At 42.8% G+C, this 19,211-nt stretch overlaps 1 protein-coding gene across 4 annotated transcripts in view; it reads right to left on the bottom strand.

Moving 5' to 3' along the window:
- The window catches only part of pds5a (PDS5 cohesin associated factor A), a 312,001-nt gene extending 294,883 nt beyond the window's left edge, over positions 1–17,118 (bottom strand). For all 4 annotated transcript variants that reach the window (XM_068036537.1, XM_068036525.1, XM_068036541.1 and 1 more), the window contains exons 1-2: positions 16,978–17,118; positions 15,966–16,114 (exon numbers count right to left, since the gene is read on the bottom strand). In XM_068036537.1, the coding sequence (XP_067892638.1) occupies positions 15,966–16,076 (111 nt within the window). In that variant the 5' untranslated portion in view covers positions 16,077–16,114; positions 16,978–17,118. The remainder of the gene's footprint in view (positions 1–15,965; positions 16,115–16,977) is intronic.
- Between the last annotated feature and the right edge of the window lie 2,093 nt (positions 17,119–19,211).

The raw sequence follows: 19,211 nt of genomic DNA, 5'->3' as shown, positions 1-19,211 counted from the left end.
ACATTACAGCGCAGTACAGGCCCTTCAGCCCTCGATGTTGCGCCGACCTGTGAAACCATCTGACCTACACTATTCCATTTTTATCCATATGTCTATCCAATGACCACTTAAATGCCCTTAAAGTTGGCGAGTCTACTACTGTTGCAGGCAGGGCGTTCCACGCCCCTACTACTCTCTGCGTAAAGAAACTACCTCTGACATCTGTCCTATATCTTTCACCCCTCAACTTAAAGCTATGTCCCCTCGTGTTTGCCATCATCATCCGAGGAAAAAGACTCTCACTATCCACCCTATCTAACCCTCTGATTATCTTGTATGTCTCTATTAAGTCACCTCTCCTCCTCCTTCTCTCTAACGAAAACAACCCCAAGTCCCTCAGCCTTTCCTCATAAGACCTTCCCTCCATACCAGGCAACATCCTAGTAAATCTCCTCTGCACCCTTTCCAAAGCTTCCACATCCTTCCTATAATGCGGTGACCAGAACTGCACGCAATACTCCAGGTGCGGTCTCACCAGAGTTTTGTACAGCTGCATCATGACCTCGTGGCTCCGAAACTCGATCCCCCTACTAATAAAAGCTAACACACCATATGCCTTCTTAACAGCCCTATTAACCTGGGTAGCAACTTTCAGGGATTTATGTACCTGGACACCAAGATCTCTCTGCTCATCTACACTACCAAGAATCTTCCCATTAGCCCAGTACTCTGCATTGCTGTTACTCCTTCCAAAGTGAATCACCTCACACTTCTCCGCATTAAACTCCATTTGCCATCTCTCAGCCCAGCTCTGCAGCCTATCTATGTCCCTCTGTACCCTACAACACCCTTCGACACTATCCACAACTCCACCGACCTTCGTGTCATCCGCAAATTTACTAACCCACCCTTCTACACCCTCATCCAGGTCATTTATAAAAATGACCAACAGCAGTGGCCCCAAAACAGAACCTTGCGGTACACCACTAGTAACTAAACTCCAGGATGAACATTTGCCATCAACCACCACCCTCTGTCTTCTTTCAGCTAGCCAATTTCTGATCCAAAGCTCTAAATCACCTTCAATCCCATACTTCCGTATTTTCTGCAATAGCCATCATGGAATGTGGTTACACTGCAGTGTCCTCCATAATCTGTCAGTGCATTAACCGCATATTGTAAAAGGAAACAGCATTACCAAGGCATAATATATTATTTCCAAATTGTTCAGAGGTCAATATTGTTCAGTCCACTGAGATTTCATGGTGCTCTCTTTGCAGTGACTTCTCATGATGGCTGTACCTGTGCTGTCAACTTAAGTTTGAATAGCAACAATGATGTCATGTTTCTGCTATGTTACACTGACGCAGATTTTGCTCTCCAAGTAACAGTAAGGCTAATGCAATCGCTGTTATTTATGCACAAATAGTACACCAACTTCATGCGAGGAACAAATAGTTGCTATCTTAGTTGTGTCGTTGTCAGATCTGCAAAAACAGCACCTCACTGTCTACTTCACCATGAAAATATATTGAATGGCCTATTTGATACAAACTAAACTAGCCTAAGCAAGTTAACTCTTGTCATTTCAAGACTAAGTACTTTTAATAACATGTGTTAATTAATTACTGCCAATCAAACTCTATGGCATTAAAAATTTACACCTCTTTATCTCTTGAACTGATCAGTTTGAAGATGAAAGACACAGTTGCTTGCCCTATTCACTTAGGTCCCAGATGCCCATCTTCCCTTGCTGCAACATAATCAGTTCATGTTTTCACCAACTTGCCATGCAAAAAAAGGAAAACCCAAGCTTTCAAGGGCAAGTCTAATTAATGGCAAACAGCATAAGATACCCGGCTACAACAAAATAAAGACAATTAAAAGTTAAACTTTCATTTGTCAGTTCCTTTGGACTAACAGGGAAGTGAACAATGTTACGAAACTCAGAATGAACTATACACCTGGAGCAAAATAGCCAAAACAGAGGTTGGTATTTATGACCAAAATTCCCGGACTTGAATTCCAAATCAGCACAAAGAAGACCTATATTAGGATTAGGCCTCACACTCATATTCAAGCAAACCTATGAACTGGACAAACGTTTGCTCTCTCCCTAACAATTGCACAGGTCACCTTAAAATTTATTCATGTGTGTATGCTTCCATGTGTAGACTTCAAAATAAATGTGGAATAAGCATTTAATGTAGAGGCTGGCAAACGATAGCAGGCAAATGGCTGTTGAATTGAACTTCAGGTCGGAGACTGAGTAATGGTCGAAAAGAGAAGCGAGTTTAGACACATGCTGAGTGAATTAAGGGGCTGCGTAGACTTGAATCAGACAGGCAGAACAGAGGTGGTCAGGAGAAGAAATAAATACTCAAATGTCCCTTTTAAGAGGTGGAATTGAGTGAGGTATCTCTCGGTTGCGGTGGGCCAAGCAGCATTTCAGGTTTACTACACTATTAAAGACATATAAACAGTTAGACAATATACACTATGAAGAAAACCACAAAATTATTTGAGTACTCTTGGAACAAAATTTTTTTCTGAAATAAGGTAAAGAAATTCAAAGACAGACTTAAGAGTAAATCATATTTAGTACGCTCATCATTAAAAAAATGACCAGGGGCATTTTCTGTTTTGATTTGGCTCTCTTAAAAGGTGGAAGTGTAAAAGTGTCCAAGGAATACAAGAAAAATAAGCATTGATTAAATATTGCCAAATTTCTGTTACTTAAGATAGAGAGGAAGGAAACAGAATGAAGTAAGGAATTTGATGTCTAAGAAAGAATAATTTGCTTTATGCAATTATGAGTCTTGACTCCAACACAACAGTAATGTAGAAAATTGGAGCCTGCAAGGAAGACAAAAGCTCAGAAAAGCATTGCCCATAGCCATAACGATAAAGACAATGACGGTTCAGAGAAAGAGTGCGGAAGAGAGAACTAATATGTTGTTCACCTACCAAGTGAGCAGCTATTTCTGTTATGCTATCCAGAAGCATAAAACTGGATCAGTTCTAAAGTCATGGACAGTCTTGAGCTTGAAAGAGTTTGAGACTTCGAAGAGAAAAGTGTTTGGCGCAAAAGGAAACAAAATTCTTGCTGCAGTTTTAGCAATTGAGTCATGGGAGCTCCAACTGAAGCTGGGGGGGGGGGGGGGGGGGGGTGCCGAAGGTAAAGTGGGGCCAACACTGTCAAAATACAAAAAGTTGAACCCAAAGGTAAAAAGATTTATCAGGTTTACGAGCAACAAATAAACTATGTCTTCAAAGAACTGAAAGAGAAAAACAATATTCCCATTGCCACTTTGAAGGCATAGAGGAAATTAAGATGTAATTATTCAGCCAGTGCATTGAAAGATTTGATTTTGGTGAGCATGAAGCCCTACAATCTGAAGGAAACTGATAAAAATAGAATGGCGTTATCAGTAAATGAATGGATAGAGCTGCATGATTATTAGGGCAAGTTATTTCATCCCACAAATTTCTGCACTTAAAGACTTGCATTTGATTTCTTATATTTTACTGAACAATTTTCTCCCCAAGTACTGCAATTTAGTACAAAACTCCTGGAGATAGCAAAAATATTGGCTTCTGAAGAGACACAAACAATGGCAAATCACTTGTGGAAGAGGGCACTGATTCTTTTTTTTAAAAAAAAGCTCAGAAATCTCGGGAACCTTGAGTCGGAAGGATGAATCAGTATCTAAAGCACAAATACTGCATTTTAAGATGAAATCACGCAGCCGTTATAAAGAGGTTTGGTGGGAGGTCATAAGCCTTGTTCAAAAGTGCACAATGGCAGACGTTGTCAAATACTTTATAGACATCCAAACCAATGACAGGCGATTCACTAAGTGCTCAAGAGCTATGTCTAAAAATGACAAATCTGAAACAAAACCATTTGGTTTTGCAGCATTTTGCAGTATCCATATATACATACATACATATAGTAACACTGATGCATAGCAACACATCAGTCACTAATTCTCACTTGAACAGCCTGTCATCTGAATCCACAGAAAGAACAGGCAACCTAAACATCAGTGGTTGCATAGTGTGTTGCCTGGCAACAATCTTAATGCTGTCCTCACACCTGCAGATCTAAAATGATTCCAGCTTGTGTCTTTACACTTACAGCACAGTAACAGGCCATTTTGGCCCAAGTCTATGTCAGTATTTTTGCTCTCTATGAACCTACCTATAACTTAAACTTGATCAAATAATTCGTTTCAAAACTTAAAAAATAAGCCAAGTTGATGAAGTACACAAACTTTAATTAAACAGTGCAGATGGTGTGCCCCAACTGCAGCATATGGGAGTTTGTGGAGAGCATCATGATCCCGGACAACCACATCTGCAGCAAGCATCAAGGAACTTCAGCTCAGGCTTTTGAGCTTGAATCTGAGATGCAGACTTTATGGAGCAGAGAGAGGGACACTTTAATCCAGGAAGCAGTCACACTCATTAGGTTAGGTACTGTTACAAGTCTGATTCGTAGTCAGGGACAGGAGGGTGTGTCTGCGAGTCAGGCAGGTAAAGGAACCCTTGGTGCAGTGAAGGAGCTTCAGCCGTTGCCCTTAACCAACAGGTATAAGGTTCTTGCTGCCTGTGTGGACAAGGACAAAATCTGCAGGGTGGATAAGCAAACTGACCATGGTACCACAGTATAGGCCATTCAAGTGCAGAAAGTGAAGAGGGATGATGGAGGACAGTATAGTCAGGGGAATAGATACATTTTTCTGCAGCTGCGACAGAGAGTCTCAAAGGTTTTGTTGCCAGCCCTGTCTGTGCCAGGGTTAAGGGCGTTTCCTCGGAGAAGATCTTGGAGTGGGAAGGGGAAGGATCCAGTTGTTGTGGTCCATGTAGGAACCAATGACATCAGCAGAGCTAGGAATGAGGTTCTGTTGAGAATGTTTGAGGAGCTAGTGTTTAAATTAAAACACAGAACCTCAACAGGTAATAATCTCTGCATTGTTAACTGAACCACACGCAAATTTGAATTGGGACAAACAGATTAGAAGGTTAAATGCATGCCTCAAAGAGTGGTGTGGGAGGCAACGGTTTTGATCCATAGGGCACTGGCATCAGTACAATGAACAGATCAAAATGTAGAAGGTGGAGATAAAAAGTAGCAAGGGAAAGAAGTCTATAGGGCCCCCCCTACCACTAGCTCAACTGCAGGACAGTATATATTATATATAAATCAAATAATAATGGAGGCTTGTAAGAAAGGATTGCAATAATTGTGGATGACTATAATCTTCATATAGATTGGACAAATCAAATTGGCAAACATAGCCTTGAGGACGAGTTCATAGAATATATTCAGGACAGTTTCTTAGAAAATTACATTGTGGAACCAGGGAACAGGATATTTTAGATCTGGTAACGTGTAATGTGATAGTATTGATTAATGATCTCATAATAAAGAATCCTCTAGTGAATAGTGATCATAATATGATGAATTTCACCTTCAGTTTGAAGGTGAGAAACGTGGGTATGAACTAGTGTCTTAAAATTAAATAAAGGCAATTACAAAGGTATGAAGATAGATTTGGCTACAGTGGACTGGGAAAATAAATTAAAAAGGTATGACAGAAGAAAAGCAGCAGCAGACATTTAAGGAGATATTTCCTAATTCTTAAAGATATATTCCATTGAGAAAGAAAGACTCTACGAGAAGGATGCACTATCCGTGTCTAACTAAGGAAGTTAAGGACGGTGTTAAATTGAAACAAAAGGCATACAATGTTGCAATGATAAGTGGTACAAAGGAACACAGGAAATAGAAGCAGGAGTAGGCCATTCGGACCTCGAGCTCGCTCCGCCATTCAACTAGATCATGGCTGGTCTTCTACCTCAATGCCATTTTCCCACACTATCCCCATATCCCTTGATATCTTTATATCCAGGAATCTATCAATCTCTGTCTTGATTATATTCAATGATGGAGCCTCCACAGCCCTCTGGGGTAGAGAATTCTAAAGATACACCACCCTCTGATTGAAGAAATCCTCCTGATCTCAGTCCGAAATGGCCTACCTCTTATTGAGTGGTAGGCAAAGGATGACCTAAAAAAAGAGGGAGAAAAGAGATTCAAGGTAAACTAGCAAGAAAAATACAGTAAGAGCTTCTACACGTATATAAAAAGAGAGTAGCTAAAACAAACATTGGTCCCTTAGGTGAAACTGGGGAATTAATAATGGGAAACAAGGAAACTGTAGAGACTTTGAACAAATACTTTATATCTTTCTTCACAGTAGAAGGCTGAAAACAGCAGAGGCACTAGAGGTGTATTGTAAGTGTAGGGTGGCACTTAAAAAAATAATTAGGAGAGCGAAGAGGGAACATAAAAAAATGCTGGCGGGCAAGATAAAGGAAAATCCCAAGGCATTTTATAAGTATATTAAGGGTAAGAGGATAACCGGGGAAACAGTAGGGCCCATTAGGGACCCCGGAGGACATAGGTGAGGTTTTAAATGATTACTTTTCATCTGTGTTCACTATGGAGAAGGACGATGTAGGTGTAGAGATCAGGGTGAGGGATTGTGATATACTTGAACATATTAGCATTTAAAGGGAGGAAATATTAGCTGTTTTAGCAGGCTTAAAAGTGGATAAATCCTCAGGCCCAGATGACATGTATCCCAGGCTGTTATGTGAGGCAAGGGAGGATATTGCAGGGGCTCCGACACAAATTTTCAAATCCTCTCTGGCCACAGGAAAGGTACCAGAGGACTGGAGGACAGCGAATGTGGTACCATTATTCAAGAAAGGTAGCAGGGATAAACCAGGTAATTACAGGCCGGTGAGTCTAATATCAGTGGTTGGCAAAATATTGGAAAAAATTCTGAGGGATAGGATTAATCAGGGATAGTCAGCATGGCTTTGTCTAACTAACTTGATTGAATTTTTTGAGGAGGTGACTAGATGTGTAGATGAGGGTAAAGCAGTAGTATACATGGATTTCAGTAAGACTTTTGATAAAGTCCCGCATGGGAGATTGGTTAAGAAGGTAAGGGCCCATGGGATCCAAGGCAATTTGGAAAATTGGATCCAAAATTGGCTTAGTGGCAGGAGGTAATGGTCAAGGGCTGTTTTTGTGATTGGAAGCCTGTGACCAGTGATATACCACAGGGATCGGTGCTGGGACCCTTGCTATTTGTAGTGTATATTAATGATTTAGACCTAAATATAGGAGGTATGATCAGTAAGTTCGCAGATGACACGAAAATTGGTGGTGTTGTAAATAGTGAGGAGGAAATCCTTAGATTACATGAAGATATAGATGGGCTGGTAAGATGGGTGGAGCAGTGGCAAATGGAATTTAATCCTGAAAAGTGTGAGGTAATGCATTCTGGGAGGACTAACAAGGCAAGGGAATACACAATGGATGGTAGGACCCTAGGAAGTACAGAAAGTCAGAGGGGCCTTGGTGTACTTGTCCATAGATCACTGAAGGCAGCAGCGCAGGTAGATAAGGTGGTTAGGAAGGCATAAGGGATACTTGCCTTTATTAGCCGAGGCATAGAATATAAGAGCAGGGAGGTTATGATGGAGCCATATAAAATGCAAGTTAGGCCACAGCTGGAGTACTGTGTACAGTTCTGGTCACCACACTATAGGAAGGATGTGATTGCACTGGAGATTCACCAGGATGTTGCCTGGGCTGGAGCATTTCAGCTATGAAGAGAGACTGAAAAGGCTAAGGTTGTTTTCCTTGGAGCAGAGAAGGCTGAGGGGGGACATGATTGAGGTGTACAAGATTATGAGGGGCATTGATAGGTTAGATAGGAAGAAACTTTTTCCCTTAGCAGAGGGGTCAAGAACCAGGGGACATAGATTTAGGGTAAGGGGCAGGAGGCTTAGGGGGGGATTTGAGGAAGCATTTTTTTTTACCCAGAGGGTGGTTGGAATCTGGAACGCACTGCCTGAAGAGGTGGTGGAGGCAGGAACCCTCACTACATTTAAGAAGTATCTAGACGAGCACTTGAAACACCATAGCATACAAGGCTACAGGCCAAGTGCAGGAATATGGGATTAGAATAGTTGGGTGCTGTATGGCCGGCACAGACACGACAGGCCGAAGGGCCTGTTTCTGTGCTGTATAACTTTATGACTCTATAAGGCACTAAAGGCATCCCGATAATAATAGAAAATCCAAGAGCAAAAGGGTGGAGGGGAACTTAACCTCCCTGCTCTTATATTCTATGCCTCGGCTAATAAAGGCAAGTATCCCTTATGCCTTCCTAACCACCTTATCTACCTGCGCTGCTGCCTTCAGTGATCTATGGGCGGCACAGTGGCGCAGTGGTTAGCACTGCAGACTCACAGCTCCAGGGACCCGGGTTCGATTCCGGGTACTGCCTGTGTGGAGTTTGCAAGTTCTCCCTGTGTCTGCGTGGGTTTTCTCCGGGTGCTCCGGTTTCCTCCCACAAGCCAAAACTTGCAGGTTGATAGGTAAATTGGCCATTATAAATTGTCATTAGTATAGGTAGGTGATAGGGAAATATAGGGACAGGTGGGGATGTTTGGTAGGAATATGGGATTAGTATAGGATTAGTATAAATGGATGGTTGATGTTCGGCACAGACTCGGTGGGCCGAAGGGCCTGTTTCAGTGCTGTATCTCTAACCTAATCTAATCTAATCTTAAAACAATTATCACTAGAGAAAAAGTACCAGGAAAACGTATGGGACTAAGCTGGCTAACAGGTGCCCTGGAACTTATAGTCTGCATCCTAGAGTTTTAAAAGAAGCGGCGGCAGACATAGTTGATGCATTGGTTGTAATCATCCAAAATTCCCTAGAATCAGCAAAGGTCCCAGCAGATTAGAAAACCCACAAATGTCATGCCCCAATTCAAGAAAGGATGGAGACAGAAAGCAGGAAACTGTAGGCCAGTTGGCCTGACATCAGTCATTGGGAAAATGCTGGAATCCATTACTAAGGGAAAAGTAACAGGACATTTAGAAAAATCATAATAAAATCATGTTGACTCTGCTTGATTATATGAAAGGGAAATAGTGTTTGACAAATTTATTAGAGTTCTTTGAAGATGTAACTAGCAGGGCGGATAAAGGGGAACTGGTAGATGTACCGTATTTGGATTTCCAAAAGGCATTCGAACATCGGAACATAGGAGCAGGTGTCGGCCATTCATCCCATCCAGCCTACTCCACCATTCAATTCAATTATGACTGATCATCTACCTCAATGCCACTTTCCCACGTTATCCCCATATCCCTTGATGCTATTAGTATCTAGACATCTATCAATTTCTATCTTGAAAATGCTCAAATGACTGAGCTTCCACAGCCCTCTGGGGTAGAGAATTCCAAAGATTCCACCCTCTGAGTAAAGAAATTCCTCATCTCAGTCTTAAATGGCTTACCCCTTATTCTGAGAAAGCAGAATCAAGTTCACTGTAGTAGGGTTTGAACCTATATGGTGAAACTGCGCTGGATTTCAAGTCCAATACCTTAACCGCTCAGCCATCACAGCTCAAAGCTGCCACATAAAAGGTTACTGCACAAGAGCCCATGGTGTAGAAGGTAACACATTAGCATCTACCAGTTCCCCTTTAGCCACCCTGCTAGTTACATCTTCAAAGAACTCCTATAAATTTGTCAAACACTATTTTCCTTTCATATAATCAAGCAGAGTCAACATAATTTTATGATTTTAACTAACAGAAATCAGATCAGAATAAATGGGTCATTTTTAGTTTGGCAAACTATAGCTAGGGGGGTGCCATAGGGATCAGTACTGGGGTCTCAACCAATTACAATCTATTTTAATGACTTGGATGAAGGGACTGCATGTATTGTAGCCAAATTTACTAAGAAATCAAAGAAAGGTGGGAAAGAAAGTTGTGAGGAGCACAGAGAGTGTGTGCAAAGGAATATAGATAGGTTAGGTAAGTGGGCAAAAACTTGGCAAATGAAGTATAATGTGGGAAAATGTGAGGTTATCTACTTTGGTACTAAGAATGGAAAAACAAATTATTACTTAAATGGAGAAAGGCTGCTGAAAGATGCAATATAGAGGGATCTGGGTGTCCTCATACATGAATCACAAAAGGTTAGCCAGGCAGGTACAACAAGTATTTCGGAAGGCAAATGGAATGTTGGCATTTATTGCAAGGGGGATGAAGTATAAAAGTAGGGAAGTCTTGCTGCAACTGAACAGAGTGCTGGTGAGATCACACCTAGAGTACTGCACACAGTTTTGGTCTCCTTATTTAAGGAGGGACAAACTTGCATTGGAGGCAGTTCAGAGAAGGTTCACTAGGTTAATTCCTGGGATGAAGGGTTTGTCTTATGAGGAAAGGTTGAGCAGGTTGGGCTTATACTCATTGGAGTTTAGATGAATGAGAGGTGATCTCACTGAAACAAACAATTCTGAAGGGCTTGACAGGGTAGATGCTGAGAGGATGTTACCGCTCGTGAGGTAATCTAGAACTAGATTCTGTACCCCAGAGAGCTGAGGAGACTGAGTCATTGAGTATATTCCAGGCTGAGATAGATGAATTTTTGAACTACAGAGGAGTCAAGGGTTATGGGAAACAGGGGGGAAAGGGGAGATGAGGCCAAGATCAGATCAGCCATGATTTTATTGAATGGTGGAGCCGAGGGACCTATTTCTCCTATTTCTTGTGTTTTTAAGTACTGGGAAAAGAGGGAGCTGTTCCATTGTGACAGACTCCACTTAAACCATGATGGAACCAGTGTCCTGGTGAATTGAATAACTACAGTAGTAGACAGGGCAAGAAATAAAGATGCAGTTGGTGGGGTAGGATTCAGGAAACAAAGTGATTCTTGACAACGGAGCCGGCTGTTGACGCCATCAGACTGCGCCAAGTTCTGCACATGCGCAAACGGGCTCCTGCTCTCTGCGCGGCGCGGCATTCCGCATTGTCAGGACTGGTTGGCACATGCGCAGATGACATCATTGTGTAACGCAGGGAAGCGAACGAGGGGAAGCGGGGAGAGAGTGGCCGAAGACCTTGGTGGCAGCAGGTGCGCTCTCCTCCTCTTCCCCACCCCGCCCGCTCTTCCCCTCCCCCCGCCCCCACCCTGCCCTCTCTGGCCACTCGCTCCCTGCTTCCGCCGCCCGCTCGCTCTCTCCGGCCATTATGTGCTGCCATGGGTTTGCATTGCCTTTGTGAGATTATTTGAGCAGCGCCATCTTTAGTCCTGGCAGCTGCCTGAACATAGCAGATTGTGACGTTTTAGTGGAACAGGCTGCATATGCGCATGTGCCAGTGCAGCGCCACCTAGTGGTTGCGTTGTCAGCAAACACAGCCTTCAGGAAAGGGTAAATTCAAAAGCAATAAGAGAAATGTCGATTTTGTAGAGAAGAGTAGCAATTTGGGTAAAAGAAAGCAGAGTGGGACAGGAAGGGACAGAGAGCTTAACAAACGTACTAGGGCATTAGTGACTAGGGTGACATCAGGGAAAAACAGAAAAAGAATTAAAGCTGAAAACACAGAGGAAAATGTAAAAAGCATTCACAACAAAGTTGATGAATTAATAGCACGGATAGAAATCAATGGATCTGACACAATAGCCTTTACGGAGGCATGGCTACAAAAGCTGGGCATTAAATATTCTAGTATACTTGGCTTTTAGAAGGAATAGGCAAAATGAAAAAGGAGGAGGGATAGCCCTGATTAGAAAGAATGGGATAATGGTAGTAGAAAGAAGGAATCTTAGCTCTGAAAATCAAGATGCAGTATCAGTTTGAGTGGACCAGGTGCTGGAAGGCGGGATTAGAATGGGCGGCTAGTTTTTTCAGCCGGCAGACACAATGGGCTGAATGGCCTCTTTCTGTGGAGCTCGATGTGATTCTGCTATTGGACAGCACTTGCTGAATAATCCTGAATGTGCTAAGAACTACACTAACAACCAACTTAAGATTATCAGTCGGGCTCGCAATGTGGCTCACTTATGCTTGCTCGTGTTCATATGGAGTGACCCGTCCTCTGCAAGCAAAAGGAACATGTCCAACCTTTGCGCCTTTTTTTGAATTAAACAAAAGCATAGGGGACAATAGTTCACTGGTGCATTCTCCATGGCAACACCTTGACCAGAGTCTACTGGCCAACCAATCAGCACCCTTTTCTCATGCCGTATAAATTGTTGCTCCGTTTGAAATTCAGCATTCATGCATCAGTCCTGATGAAAGACGAAAAGCTTCACCAGCACGTCTCTTTTTTCAGCAATACTCAAGTCCTGTACTACCAAGCAACTATTCGTATAAAATTCTTGAAGGGCTTCACAAGGTAGATGCTGAGGGGCTCTTTCCCCTGATTAGGAAAACTAGAACTAGGAACAGTCTTAGATTAAGCGTTCAGGCATTTCAGACTGAGATGAGGAGAAAGTTTTTCACTCAAAGGGTCATGTACCTTTGGCATTCTCTACTCCTGAGAGCTGTGGATGCTCAGTGATTGAGTAAACTCAAGTAAGAGATTGATAGATTTTTGGATACTAAGGGAATCAAGGGATATGGGAAATTGCAGGAAGATGTAAACTGAGGCAGACCATCAGCCACGATCTTACTGAATGGCAGACCACGCTTAAGGGGCTGCAGGCCTACTCCTGCTCCTATTCCTATGTTATGACCGTCCTCCCACCCCTCTTCATCTCACCATATCAGCATCTACGCTAGTTACCGCAACTCCTCCTTATGGGTGCAAGTTCCACATTCTAACCACTCTGAATAAAGACCCACCTCCTGAATTCCCTACTGGACTTAGTAGTGACTGCCTTATATTTGTAGACAAGGCTGAAAGCGAAGACAAAAACACATCACATTCTGATCAGAGAACTCCTCTACGCTAATGTTGTTGCGCTTGTCGCTCACACAGAAACACAGCTACAAAGGCTTATGGACAGTCTCTCCCATGCTTGTAACTTGTTCTCCATGACTATAAACATCAACAAAACTGTGGTCATGGGAAAAGGTGTGGAATCTCTGCCCCAATCACACTAAGTAACAACCCACTGGAAGTAGTTAGCAAATTCTGCTACCTTGGGTCCACGGTGACAGACAATCTGTCCCTTGATGCAAAGCTCGATAAACGCATAGCGAAAGCAGCTACCACCTTTGGCTGACTCACAAAACGTGCTTGGGATAACACCAAGCTGACCCTGAGGATCAAGCTGATCGTTTATAAGGCCTGCATTCTCAGCACCTTGCTGTATGGCTGTGAAACATGGGTGACTTACAACTACCAGGAAAAGTTCAATAATTTCCATCTTCGCTGTCTGCGGCACATTATTGGTATACCCTGGCAAGACAAAAATCACAAATGTGGCAGTCATCTCAAAGACAGAGCTTCCAAACAGAGACGGTTTCAGTGGATAGGACACATCCGCAGCATGGAAGACGGTCACATACCCAAGGAACTTCTGTATGGTGAGGTAGCTGGGGCCAGTCGACCAGTGGGATGTCCAAAGCTCCACTTCAAGGATGCTTTCAAGCATGACATGAAGGCTCAACATTTCGACTATCGCACTTGGGACTCACTAGCTGGCGAAAGATGGAAAATGGCAACACATCCTATGGACTGGTGTGTACTACCACGATGACCAGCTGCTACAGCAGCTTCGCAATAAGCGCCAACATCGAAAACAACAACTCACAGCATCACTTGGCAGCTTCACATGCAGCATTCGTGGCAGAACCTGCATCTCAAGGATTGGCCTTCACCACCATAAGCAAAGGTGCACCAAGAGAAGGTACCCTACCTAAATGTTTGCTGCGTGTCCGTCATCTTTCGTAGATGGAAGGATGCCAACCAGAACCTTATATTTATGGTCCCTAGTTTTGGTGTCTCCCACAAGTGAAAATATCTTCTCTAATTCTACTTTATCAAACCCTTTCATAATTTAAAAACCATCTTTAACCAAGAGTGTAAATGTAAAACCTAAGAAATCTTATTTTTGAAAATTGAGGGAATTCTGTTTTTTTCAGAATGTTGGCTCCAGCCTTACCCATATGCTTCAAAACTACTCAGTCCATGGCCAATTTTTCTATAATGTGCAACAGAACCTCAAGAATATACAAACTCTCAAAAATCAGAACTCCCTCGACAACTGGGACAGCATTTGTTCGTACATGATGCATTGATGACAATGTATGCTCATTAACCTGGTTCTCAGCAAAAAAAGTGACGATATGGAATAAAGCAATTCAGATTGCCTACAGAAAATTCTTCGTAATGAACTACTTTGCAGACCAATTATGAGATATGTTATATTTTGAAGTGTATCTTAATTACATTTAGAACCATATCTAGCTGTGACCAAATGCACGTATGCTTCAAATTTCTGTTGACTACAAAAGGCATTAGTAGAGAAAACTTGTATGTATAAAGCAGAATTGCAAAGACGTGAAATAGCTTTATATCAATTTCTTTCGGAACTATCACATTGCACACAAGTACCAGAATATTTCTATTTTTCAAAAAAATTGGCAAAAGTAAATATCACGTGTGCGCTCAATTACTGCTACTTTCCTTTTCTAAGATTTAACAGTTTATTCTACCATTCTCTTCCTTTTGAATTTTAAAATCATTTATCTGCCTTCTTGCTCCCATTGTCCAATTGAAGGTGGTAGCACACTTGAATTAAATTTTAATTGGTTAAAACTGATTTCTACCAACCAAATGACAAAGACCTCAAGATCAATAGTCATACAGTAAATTTCTGATATATTTTTCTGCCCAAACAGGAAGTGATTGCTGATTCACAAATATAGTCATTGACTCCTAGAGTCAAAAGGTTTTTCAACCTAATCCCTCATATTCCTTTCATAGAATTATTAGCTTTATACCTCCTTCAGTCAACACGAAGGGGCAGCTCAGATCACAAACTTCGCCACAACCTTTTTCCAATTCAACAAATCATATGAGGTGCCGTTCAATGCATTATTTGAACATTTTTCATCGATACAATAAATCAATATTTTGCATATTTTCACATCGCATATCATATAGTCATTTGAAGTTAAGCAAAGCACTGGAAAAAACAAATACAGTCAGAAACCAGAGCACATACCAAAGTGGTGGAAATTAATGACACTGGGCAAATATTAGAAGGAAGAATTCAAGTTGATAGAAAAATAAAATATCACAATCCTAAATCTGTCATACTAGATAAATGGCTCGGCAGAATTCCAACATATCCATGGTCAAAAATCAGCCAGTTGCAGCAATTCGAAGAATTTTCTAGCACCTTCAATTTTCCAGCACTCAAAACAAAAATCCACTATCCTGCACATTTTAGAAAAATAAGCCAGCATTCTACTGTTGCAACAATCTATGCAAAACAAAACAACTTTTCTGTAAAGTACCATTAGGATATTACACACTGATGGGAAATTTCTCCAAAGTAATAACATTAAACTTTCTTTGGGGTGATGGGAATGCAGGAGGGAATGAAGCTGAGCCATTGAGCAGTTTCCCAACGCTCTTTGCCTATTCACCAAGAACTAAACTCCCAGTTGTAGCAAACAAAGCTACTTGGCCTTTCAAGGTAGACTAACAGTAAGAAGAATACACACAAACATACAATGATCATTTTACACTATTGAACTGTTTCTTCATTGTTTCACCAACTTGAAAACAATAATATTTACAATATCAGCTGAAACACAAAATGAGATCAGAAACTGTCAAGTGCAATTCATTGCAAAATGATCAAAAACACTGCAATGAAGTGATCCATGCAAACTAGAAATTGGTAAACTTCAGCATAAAATGGAAGGAAACCAACCACAAGTCAAGTTCTTATGAAAGGTCATGAAACTGAAACGCTAACTTTGTTTCTCCACAGATGCTGCCTTACCAGCTAAAGAGTTGTCCAGGATTGTGTTTTCATTATGTCGCAAATTGATGGGTCTTTCAAAAAGCAAAGCACATAGTCCCCAAAGCATTTGAAAAACGACTGTTTAACAAGTAACGTCTAAACATACCTTTAGCCTTTTCACCAATTCATCGTTGGAGATTTTGTCAGTAATTTCCTTAACGCCAGGAGGATAGATGATGATCTTTCCATCTGCAGGTTTCGGTTGTGGGAAAGCCATCCTTCCAGTTTTCCCTTTCTGTAGATCACTACCGGCCTCTGTTGGTCAGACACAAGTTTAAAAATGTTACTCAACGTTACCCCCACGCACCACCGCCCCCCCCCCCCCCCCCTCCCTTTCCCAATTAAACAATTTAAAAATATGTACATATACACGACTGGCCCGCGTTCACCGATCTCCTTCATAAAGATGTTGAGTACTGGCGGCCGGACCGAAGGCTCAGTAAAAGGTGTCTCAAGTCCTTGCAGCCACATGTTTTCCCCGTCACTTTCTGGACATGGGGGAGGGAGGGGAAGAGAAGAAACGGCCACAAATTCCTCTCAATCGACCTGGGTTTTAACTAAAATCGGACGGGAAGATAAAGAGAGCGACTCGCCCAACAATTCCCCCCTCCATCTCCCGAAGGGAGCAGCTCCAGCCGCCCGCCTGCGAACCTCGCGCCTGGCGCCCCAAAAAGTTCTCGCGCATAGACTCCTCGGGCCTACAACCTCAGGCCGCGGCAGCAGGACACCAGAGACAACACAACTACAGCGGCTGCAGCCCCCGGCCCGTTTATTTACAACTTCATAGTGGCGCGGAGGGGGGCGCGAATCCGGGAAATACTCGGCAATATCCCGCCACAAATTACAAAGAATCGGGCAACAGGCCGCGGCCGAGTTCAGAACACGGTTGCCGATTCACCGACTTGTTTTGTTTCCACAGATACGTATCTCCGCCGACGATTTTTTAACAAGAAAATAGCAACAGCGGCTCTGCTCAGCTCGGCCTGGCCTGGCCCGGCCTTCCCTCAGCTCCGCGCACCGTCCCACTCGAGTTCTGAAATAACCCGGCCAACAGCCGGGAGACCGAGAGCGGGCCAGGCCGCAGCGCATCCATTCCCGGCGCTGGCACGAGCCCTCACCTCATGAATTCCGCCAGTTCTCTCTCAGGTGTCCCGGGAGCAGGAGTTTCACAGAGTCGCACCGAGCGGCGGCAGCAGGACAGCGCCGGGGAACAACGGACAGAGCGGCCACAACGCGCCACAGGGACTCGAAAGAGTGAGAGCGCCACCCAGCGAGGAGGAGCACCGAGTCAGTGCGCGCGACCCCGAGGCCGCGGGCACTGCCCGCAGCGTCACCTACCCCGGAGGAGCGGAGGCACAGGCACCAGAGACAACCACAGCGCCGCCTACAAACCAGGAGGATTGCCTTGTCACTTCAATGTCTGCAAAATCCCTGATGGTGCGAAACAGTCTTGAAACCAAGATTTACCAAGCCCCTAAAAATTCCGCAATATGTACAGTTGTTGTTTCTGGAGCAAAATACTACGGATGCCGGAAATCTGAAAAACAGAAAATGCTAGAAACGCTCAGCAAGTCTGGCAGCATCTGTGAAGAGAAACAGAGTGAGCCTTTCAGGTCAATGACCCTTCTCAGAACTTTGACCAAAGATCATCAATCTGAAATGTTAACAATGTTTCTTTCCACAGAAACTGGCAGTCCTGGAATGCACACTTTCCATTTAAAGTGGTACAGTAACGTGGACCTGGGGGTTCAGAGACATAGATCTAACATGGTAGGACAAGTTGAGAAGTTTAAGATTATCATAGATTAATTTGTGTCAAGAGCGAGGCCACATTCTTTGGGCCCTTTGTCTTCATCACCATCAGGTCAGACTGCCTGAAGGTGCTGGGGATATGGCTCTGAGGGGCCAGGGCATATGCCAAAAACTGGGAGGAGCATATATCCAAGATCAAACAGAAAATAGCATGCAACGCTCCCTCTCCATTGCGGGTAATAATCTGGTTATCAGGTGTAAGGTGCTCTCAGTGTTGCTGTACATGGTGCAGGTCAGACCCATACCCTGCTCCTGCATGCAGCGGTCATCCAGGCCAACTTCCACTTTCTCTGGAGATCAATGGACCATGTTCACAGGGACACCATATTCAAATCTCTAGATGAAGTGGGAAAAACGTAACCAATGTGGCCCTCATCCTGATGGCCGCCTTTGTGTGCGGCTGCATCAAGCTGTGTGCAGACTTTCGGTATGCAAACACCAAGTGTCACTACTGTTACGAGGATTTCCTTTTATTTGTATTAAATCTTGGGATTCTATATTTTTAAAAACTGAAAAGGATTTCAATGGACATTGAGACATCTAGAGATAGCTGAACTTTTTGGATGTTTTTGAAAGGACAGGAAAGCAGGTAATTTCAAGGAAACCAGCAGAGGGTTTGACCTAAGAGCTACCCTCTATTGTGACAAGAGTGAATGTATGACTTGGCATGTGACTTGTTTCTGGAAGGGTTTGGTTTCATTTTTGAATTTTAAAAAGCAGTTTGGACAAAAGCAGTCAATTGGAATTTGATTTTGACCTGCCTGGAGATCAGAAGAAGAACCAGAAAAGTATTACCTCTCTGTAAAGAATCCTTGCTGTTGAAAAGCAAAAGCTTGTATGAAGTGGTACTGTTACCTCCTGCATTTTTGAAGAAACCCTGAATTTGCAGAAATCTTGCATCTTTAAAAAAAAAGGACTTTTGCATCAAATGTGCGAACTGACACCTGTTGCTACACCCCTGATGCAAGACCTATGTGAAGCCTTCTACCATTGAAGTTCTTTGAACGCCTACCCATCACAGACTATTCATCAAGCTCACCGGGAAAGACTTCGAGTGGCACCCAACTATTCAACTTTGGGATACCTCGCCAACAGAAGAACTTCCTTCCAGATTATGGCAGTCTAAGTTGTTTTTATTCCTTTTATTCCTATGAAACAGCTGTAAACCAAAATCCTTTTTTTTCCTGGTTAACCAGTTTTTGGATTTATATGCATGTGCATGAGGTCTAGGGAAAAATTAGGAGCTTTAACATCTCAATTCGTATATAGATTTACTTCATTATTGGTTAAGACTTAGTTTTATAATAAACGGTTAGTTTTGTTGTTGACTAAAGAAACCTGGTTGGTGTGCTTTAGTCTCGGACAAATAGAGTATCTAAGTGGCTGTTTCGGTTAGTGGGAAAATTTATTGATATACTGCGACCTGTGGAGAAGTGGGACTGAATTAACAGTGCACTCCTCCATCCTCAGTCGTAATACTACATGCTGAAATTCCATCTGTCCCCAGTGTTGTAAGGGGTAGGTCTGGCCACATCGCCAC

Source organism: Heterodontus francisci, chromosome 1 (genome assembly GCF_036365525.1).
Source record: "Heterodontus francisci isolate sHetFra1 chromosome 1, sHetFra1.hap1, whole genome shotgun sequence".
Classification (NCBI taxonomy): Eukaryota; Metazoa; Chordata; class Chondrichthyes; order Heterodontiformes; family Heterodontidae; genus Heterodontus; species Heterodontus francisci.
Note: the sequence above shows the minus strand (reverse complement) of the source record. Positions and strands in the feature narration are given on the sequence as shown.